Here is an 8,871-nt window from a genome sequence, read left to right as displayed (position 1 = left end):
AGTTTGTTGAATCTGACGTGACATGTTCGTACGAACGCTTCGTACAAACAAAAGTAAAAGAAATTTAGGATAAGAATACAAACATGTTCTTGCATGAGGCCCATTAAACCAAGAAATTATATGAAATCATCTTTACTTTTGTACCCACACACACAAACATGTTTGAACATTAAAAAAAAAAATGAGCTGGTATGATTTTTTTAGAAAGAACATCTAATATCAGATATATCTCCACAGAAGTGTTGAGGTTCTGTAAAAGATAAAGCATTTTTTTCTGATAAGAAACAAGAGGAAAATGGATATATTGGCCATAATTGGAAATGTCCCTTTGAGTTGGAGCACATGATCAAATGTCTGGTTTTGAATGTTTTGACTGAATCTGGTTCATGGACTAGAAATATGCAAACTACTAAAATATTAAAAACTTTTCTCTCTGGATGTCAGGTGACACACAAATAAAAAGTGAACCAATTACTCAGGAAATTTACTGACATTTTTAGTTTTGTTTGGAAACCGTTTTGTATTGAAGTGTTGTTTTTGTGTTTCATATTAAGAATTTCATAGAAGCAGCTCTGGCGAAAGCTTCAAACACACCCCAGCCTTTAAAGTTGAATTGTTCCTGAGTGTCTGAGATAACCCAAACCTTCAATTTCATCTTTTTTTTTTTCGAGAAAGAAGTATTCCTCTCTGCCTTCCTCACTACAGACAGTGTCCATCATCTTGTCTGTGTGTGTGTGTGTGTGTGTGTGTGTAACAGTTGAGAGGGAGAGCTCGGATGTTTTGAATCTGAATGTGCAGACAGAGTGGCAATTAGCAGCTGCTTTCTCCAAGGTCTATGAAATTTATATGTCAAGCACAACAGCYAAAAGCATATTTTCTCTGGAGAGAAACTTGACCTTGATCAAAGAAATAGTACTAAAATATGTGCACAAAAAATAATAATCAGCATAGTCTTACTTTTGTTTCCAATTATCAGATTTTTTTTCCATCTGTGTTTTTGCAAATAATTTGTTTGCACAAATGAACTCTGCTTTGTTTATCTTTTCTTATAAATTGCTTATATTTGTTGCTTAAAGTGTATTGGAATGTAGTAGGTGCTTTGTCTATAAAAGATAATACAAAGGTAAGACATCAAAAATATGCAATTAACCTACAGCATAATAATATTGCAGATTCATTTAAGTTTGAACGATTGTCTGTTTTAACAATTTGTATGTTGAATAAATATATAATTTGATTGTTCAGCTTTTATACTACTTATTTTTGTTGTTGCTTAACCTGTTTTCTGCTGTACTTTTTAGTGAAACAACAGCTACAGGAGTTTACATCAATTAGTAAGTAGTTAAAAATAACCCAAATAGGTCTGAATAATAAGTCCAACAAAACTGAGTTAAAGAATAGCTAATTTGTCAACATTTGCAGAAAATAAATCCAGCACTGACATTTTCATCAGCCTTTTCGCCTCCATTTTGACAAAGCTTTCGTTCTTACCCGCCTCATCAAAACTCATTAGACTCCCATGTGGGTTAATGTATTTGGACTTTCATCTGGATTTGTGATAAACACACACCTGATCCTTTGTGACAGAGTAATAAAACATGGGCAAAAACAGCTCCAATTAGACTTATAATCAATGGAGATGAGCAATTAATGCTCAGTGGGAAGCAGAGATTCTGATTTTTTAATCAGCCCAGTGTTTTCAGTGCCCATAAACTTGACAATGGTTCGTAATGAATTATGCATGCTCAGTTAATGGTGATGTTCCTTCCACCCAACTTGGTGATATGGCTGAGCACAACCGCTCACATTACACTCTATGGTTCAGGTATCACACCATAATTGTAGGTATTATATCTATATGATGGCATTAATAGCTCCACTGTAACCTTAATCAATTTTATGGGTGCTTTTTGGCTTGTTTTATTTTTTTTTCTGCTTTAGGAACACTTATTCCAGTATCTCGTTAACACGGGCTTGTTGTTAAAAATATACATGCCTGAGTTCACCTAGGCTGTAATCATAATTTCCATTTTATTTTAGTGAAAATAAAAAGTTGACAGTGTTTTAATGATTAGATAAATGCATTGCCACAAGGATGAAAAAATATATTTAAGGTAATGGCTTAATTTTTGGGAGAAATATTCCCCACCTAGCCTTTTTTATGTGAGATTATGAGAAAATGTGAGTAATGCATTCCTATTTAACTCGGAGCAAGAATGCATTATTTCCCAACACGTCTAATTACCTTGTAAGCAGGTTTTATAAAATGGGAGAAGGCCAAATTTAATGCAGGACCTGAGCTGACAGCCAACATTTTACTCACAGGGAGAGACATTTCAAATATGATAGCTTGTTTATGTGTTCAGAACATTACCTTCTGTGTTGACACAGGTTATATTGTAGACTGCAGCTCCAGGACCACATGAGCTATTGGTGGGGATGCATCTTCCCTCATGCTGGACCTGCCACAAGTAGCAGGCAGGCTCCTCGCAGGGGATGAACTCCATCAGATGAGGGCAGGTCTCCAGAGTTCCACTGGACTCCCACAACACCTCCCTCCTCCTTTGTCGGAAACCTGGCAGAAAGAAGCGGGGAAGGTGCAGGAAATGTCAATGAAATGACAACTTATTCTCTTCCCAGGAATAAATTATGCTGCCTTACACACAAATCAAACACAAACACCCTCTGAACAAAAAGTAGCCACGTGTTGTTAAGTGATTTTAAGATTTCGGGAAATTATGTATTGATTTTGTGATTAKCAAGTAGTTTTGATTAGTCTACTAGCTACGCTCGGCAAAAAAAATAAAATAAAATAAAATAAAAGTAAAATCTGCCATACTTTCTGTAAAAAAAATAAAACAAAGCACTTGATTCAAAAATTAAATGAAAGAAAAGAAAATCATTATGTCTCTCTCTCCTGTATATGAGTGTCAGGCCCTTTCAGAGCAAAACAAAAGATTGCAGTTTTGTTTCAGTTCCCTTCAGGTTCAATAATTCTTTGAAAAAAAAATACTGTGTACATCAGTTCACTTTCTCACCTTTCTTTGGGATTCAAGCTAGCAGAGCATGAGATATTGTGTTTCTGAAGCCAAAGTGTTACATCTATTTATCATGCTTCAGTTTTCGGTGCGGGAGCTCTCCAGTCAGTGATCTGTGAAATATCTCGGCGTTTAGAGAAATCCAGAATCCCTGTCTATAAGTGCCAACAGATTTCAAACACCAAATGTCATTTATATAGATGTTTCTATTTGGATGGCTGGACAAATTGTTGCTATTGTAAAAACTATACATTTTGTTTACATTACCATGGGACAATTCTGTCAGTAAAAAACACTTCACTCTTTTTTTGCTGTTTTTTCCCCTTAAAAAAATCTAATAAAAAAACTCTTTGACATTAAACCAAAATATTGTTTTGGTAAAGAGACAGTGTTCACTGAAATGCAGCAGAGGAAGCATTTCCGGGGGTGAGAGGGTGAGAGTATCAGCACAGCAGAGGTGAAGGTGTTAAGAAACAAAGAAAAGTGTGGATGAGTTGGGTCAAATTGCAATAATTGCGTTGTTTAACAATGACTTCTTTTTTTACTGATTCCAATTACAGAATCTCACATTTTTTATTGCTGTCACCAAAGTGTTGTAACATTTTTTATATGTCCTGGCATATTTTATGACTATAGTTTAAATTAGACCAGATCATGCTTTTAGATCCTTCTTTTTCACATTAAAATCATGGGGTTTATATAAAGTGGAACTGCAACACTTTGGTCTAAATGCATCCTTCTTCACTCCACAAACCTCTCTTTCACCCCTTTTCAAACGTATGTCTCAAATCAACTCGTTTTTTTATGCTGTCTCTTTAAATCCAATTGAGGCAAGAAGACAAGAGAAGACTTGTCCATCCAGCCTTACAGGTTGGTGCCAGAGTCTGACCCAGAGCCAGAGGAGAATGAAAACCACCAAATTTTAGTTGGTAAGACAAGACCTTATTTGGCACTTCCATCATGATCTGACATTAGTTCAGAAAAAACTGAACAGCTTAAAAAATACACTGCCAGGCCAAAAAAAAAGGTGCTATGATCTGAGGTTGCTGCAGTTGGTCAGGTCTAGGTTCAGCAACAGTCTGTGCTCAAAGAACGAGGTCAGCTGACTACCTGAATATACTGAATGACCAGGTTATTCCATCAATGGATTGTTTCTTCCCTGATGGCACGGTCATATTCCAAGATGACAATGCCAGGATTCATCGGTCTGGAATTGTGAAAGAGTTCAGGAAGCATGAGACATCATTTCCACACGTGGATATGCTCCACAGAGTCTGTAAAGTATCTTTGGGATGTGCTGGAGAAGTTCAGACTCTACCATCATAAATGCAAAGTCTTGGTGAAAATTTAATCCAAAACTGGATGGAAATAAACCTTGTGACATTGCAAAAGCTTATCCAGACAATGCCACAGTGAATGTGTGCCATAATCAAAGCTAAAGGTGGTCCAATGAAATATTAGAGGGTGATCTTTTTATTGGTGGCAACTTATTTACTTATTTATTTTTTTATTTTTTTTGGCTCTGCGCAGATGACGGGTGGGGGCTGGTTCACGGACTGCAGTGAACCACCGGCCCACTAAACAATTGGCCCACCGGGGATTTCCCCGGTAGCCCTGCATGCCAGTGTACCCCTGTAGTATTATTATAAATGAAATTAAACTAAACAAAGAAAAGTATACTTTATTATTTTTATTTGCACATGATACTCTTTTTTTTCTTTACAATGTTGCATGTCTGTCAGTAACACAAACTGGAAATGCTTTTGCAAATGTATAAAAATCAGAAGGTGCAAGAAAAAAAGTGATATAAGAACAAAACAAAGTTTCCAGATCTTATGTTATACAAGTTGAAATTAATTTTAGTATTAATATTTTGCTCCAAATGTTGAAGTTTAACCCACATTACGTAAAATCTTTGAATGAGATCGCTTTAAAATCATGATGGATTTGTGAACATCAGGTCAAATCCACACCAACAAAATTGAAGATCTGAATCGAAACGATGCAGAAATGTAGAAATGTTGGGCTTTTAAAGTTTTGTTGTCACATTAACTTCTCATTTGTTGTGTCTCTTCACAGATTTTTCAGTGGCAATCTACAGTATAGTTTAATAAATACTTTCTTCAGTACTTCTTCAGCCAGGCCAGTTTTTTTTGTTGCGTCACAAAACCTCAGAGAAACTTTTGTTGAATATAAATGCATCAAACATTGATTGTTGGTGCTCGAAGAATGGCGGGCTGATCATAAAGACGACATGAACAATAAAACGCTTGAAAGCGTTCAGCAAATTATTGAATGACACGAATATTTTGTCTCGCCCATTATCACTATAGCACTTACCTAGTCAGCCGCATCACCTTACTGCCCCATATTTTTATTCATATTCCCCACTCAACAATATTGATTCTCCTAAAGATGGATTGTTCATAAAATATTCATTTTCCATGAAAAGGTCCTTACTGGTTGAACATGTTCAAATCAATAGTTGAATTGACTAGAGAGCCCTTCCAATTCTCTTATGACAGCACAGTGTTCTTGCAAATAGAAAGCTGACGGAAAAAAGCATCCAAACTCCTACAATCTTCCCCCCAGAGAGACTCGAGCAGCAGCACTTTCCCTTTTCAAGCAATGCTCCTTTTATCTCAGTTCAACCACTGGTCACTGGTGTAAAGGTTCCACATTCCTTTGGCCCACAGGCAGCACTGTTTAACCAAAGGACCCCTATTCTGCAAATTACATCCCCCGATCATCTACCAGAGAGGCGCACCAGTTCAGGAGCATGATCTGAGTGATGCTGCCAGAGTGCGCTCTTGAAAAGCAAAGACATAGTGGATCGATTGTCGTATTGCCCAGAGCACTTACTGCTACTCGCATCAAAGCCACAAAAAACAATTTGGCTGGTCGTGCCCCTGTGGATATTAATAATTAAAAGGTTTCTTGGACATACCAGGTTTATTTCAAGGGAACAAGAACCAGACAGCAATTTTTAGCACCATTTTTTTAGGAATACACCTTCCCTCGAGCTGTGTACGTTCTTGGTAGAGGCCTTGCTAAAAATCTATCCAGTAACCTCTCATGTTCAATTGATTTCCCAGTATAGCAGCAAATGTGATAGGCCACGATATCGTGAAAAGACATGAAGCCACAGCGAGGCAATCTAAATTTGTAATTTTCCGTAGAGCAAAGCTGCTTGACTCCTGTACCTGAAAAACGGGGATCTAGAGGGACTTTTGGTTCGAGACGGATCACAGCTTATTCTGATGTGGTGAAACATAAAGGCCGTTCAATCACAGCAGGAAATCCTCTGAAGCTCAAGGGCTACAAGCAAACGAGTTGGTTCATAACAATACTCCACTACTCAATATCTGCTCAGTGCATTGCAGGAAACACTGCTCACTCTGAGTGATTCAGTGCGGCTTTCATTCCCTGTCTGTTGTGCGCCCCGAGTCTGTATAAATGCCATTAAAAGATAGCCTGCCACAAGACAGCCCTGCAAAGAAACAGCCCAGCTTTGTTTTTTTATTTATTTTTTTTTCAACTTTTGAAACATATTAATGACACTGTCTGTGAGAGGAGCTGGCTCATCCGATACAAATCCACTGTTTCAGAGTGTGGCCATTGACCTGAACAGTCCACACTTCAGTCGCTCCCCGGGGCGCTTTCATGCACATTTACACACTGCGGGGACGAGGTCATCATGCCCTTTTAGCACAGTCCTAACACACTAACAGCTCCGCCACAACCAGCACTACATTCCACAAACAATGCGTGTCCTTTCAAAAGCATTCAAATGCGACATGCTTTCATCTGTGCAAAAAGATGGGAGACAGCAGGAGTGCAATGAATACTTGTGTACACCTACACTAACACATGACAAACAAGGAAAAACACACAGACAGGAATCATTTTATCTGCTCATCCTTTCCTTATTCTCTTGGGGGGGGGGGGGGGTTGACAACTGAACTTCATTTGTACTTTTTTTTCCCTCCTTTCTCAGATCTGCTCTGGTTGATGCTTGTAGTGCCTTTTTTTTCCCCCCCAACTCACACGTCGTCTCGCCACTTAAATCAGTTTTAGGTTCTAACCAGGGGGATACTGCATCCTGCTCTGACAAAATTGGTCTGGTCTGCTGACATTCTGCCTTATAGCCTCTGTCAGATAAAAACACCTCTCTGTCTGACAGGTTCAGTACGGCCAAAGCACTCTAAAGTCTTCCATTGAGACCGAGAATGTGCAGCAGCTTTCAGGTTAGCGCAGTCCCTTGCTGTTCATACTGGGAGTACTTAGCTTAACATTTTATCATCGATTTTAAACACACGGTCAGTTAATTCAAGTTAATTGTTTTTGTCTGAGAGCTGGAGATTTCACCTTGAGCCTGTATGTTCAAATAATTTCTAAAATAAAGAGTAGTATCCAGTCTGTTAATAATTCATAGTGTCTTTTTGTCTTTGTCATCATTAAAAAAGTTAAGTGCTCTGCAGTTTTGGGTGGATAGCTGCATTGCTTATTCCTATCAAAAAATATATATGTGCTGCAAGTTAACATGTAATGCTGTTGATTGTGATGGAAATCTGAGGCGATATTTTATTTCTAATTTAAAAAAAAACAACCATGCCAGAGTCCATTAACACACTAAAATGTGTTTTGTTTGTATTGTAGGACTGAGTTCAGGCCCTCAAGGCAGAGGTTTCAAGAAAGATTTGGATCTATTTTGATAGAAAAAGTCCACAGTGGCTCCAATCTGAATGTGTTATTTTTCACCTGTAAATTAAAGATCCCTTGTCTCTCKTCTGACTTTTCTTCCCCTGTCTTGACAACCGTCCACTTCAGACCCAGGTGTTTTGTTGCAAATTGACTACGTGCCATCCTGCGTTTAAAAATGTTAAATCGTGGCACAGCCTTATTCTGAGAGTGTTTTCTTGTACTGTGAGAACATTCTGGCCAAAGCCCAGTCTGTCATGTTTGAGACACACACAGAAGACTTTGCTGCATGCAAAGCAAAAAGTTATTTTTCATATCTAGTCTTGAAATAAAAAAGGGCAAACATTTTAGCAAGTAGAAATTCCACACTGGGAAAAAACAAATAAATAAACATTTGTCTAAACAGCAAGTCAAAATGGAGTTAAATGCCTGTGAGGCTGAACAGGACACTGAAGTGAGGGTCTGACATGTACAAGTGGAAAAACTGGAGGTTAAATACCACTGAGACTGATGGAGAAAGTARATGCAGGTGTGCTAATTGGAAACAGGGTAGCAGGTGTGGCAAGCTGGAGACAAGACAAAATAACTGGAGATCTCTGGTGAATGGAGATGACGGGGTGGGGGAAACTAAAAGCAAAGTTTAAGCTGAAATAAAACTAAAATTCATAACCAACAGCAAAGCCCATTATAATGTAGCTATGGCTGGAAGGCATCATGACCAAAGACAAAATGTAATCCTCCCAAAACAGATTATTACAGCAAATAAAAATAAATAAAAACATTTCCCGCCTTGGCTACCTTTTTTATAAGCCTAACAATGTATTGGAGTGTGAACTGCAGACTTTGGCTCAAATTGAATGAGCTTCAAACAGCAATCATTCACCCTGGGAGCCTTTCAGGCATGTGTTTATTTCTTAAACTGCGCTTCTATTATTTCAAATCAAAACATTGCCTCAGAATTTCATCTGGTCATTTCTTTTGAGGCCATCAAAACTTAATTAGATGAACAACTTTGATTTGCTAACAGAGGTCCTAAGGGAGATTGGTTCTTTTGTCAAACTAAGGTAGACTGAAAACACACAGCAGTCGCCATGAAAACAGTATGTCGAATGTGGACCGCAATGCCTTGACT

At 38.0% G+C, this 8,871-nt stretch overlaps 1 protein-coding gene across 2 annotated transcripts in view; it reads right to left on the bottom strand.

Annotated features, from left to right (window-relative positions):
- Positions 1-8,871, bottom strand: part of thsd7ba (thrombospondin, type I, domain containing 7Ba) — a 193,635-nt gene that overhangs the window by 93,548 nt on the left and 91,216 nt on the right. For both annotated transcript variants that reach the window (XM_014020100.1, XM_014020101.1), the window contains exon 8: positions 2,375-2,575. In XM_014020100.1, coding sequence (XP_013875554.1) covers positions 2,375-2,575 — 201 coding nt within the window. The remainder of the gene's footprint in view (positions 1-2,374; positions 2,576-8,871) is intronic.

The sequence above is a fragment of the Austrofundulus limnaeus genome, unplaced genomic scaffold, assembly GCF_001266775.1.
Source record: "Austrofundulus limnaeus strain Quisiro unplaced genomic scaffold, Austrofundulus_limnaeus-1.0 Scaffold240, whole genome shotgun sequence".
Lineage (NCBI taxonomy): Eukaryota > Metazoa > Chordata > Actinopteri > Cyprinodontiformes > Rivulidae > Austrofundulus > Austrofundulus limnaeus.
Note: the sequence above shows the minus strand (reverse complement) of the source record. Positions and strands in the feature narration are given on the sequence as shown.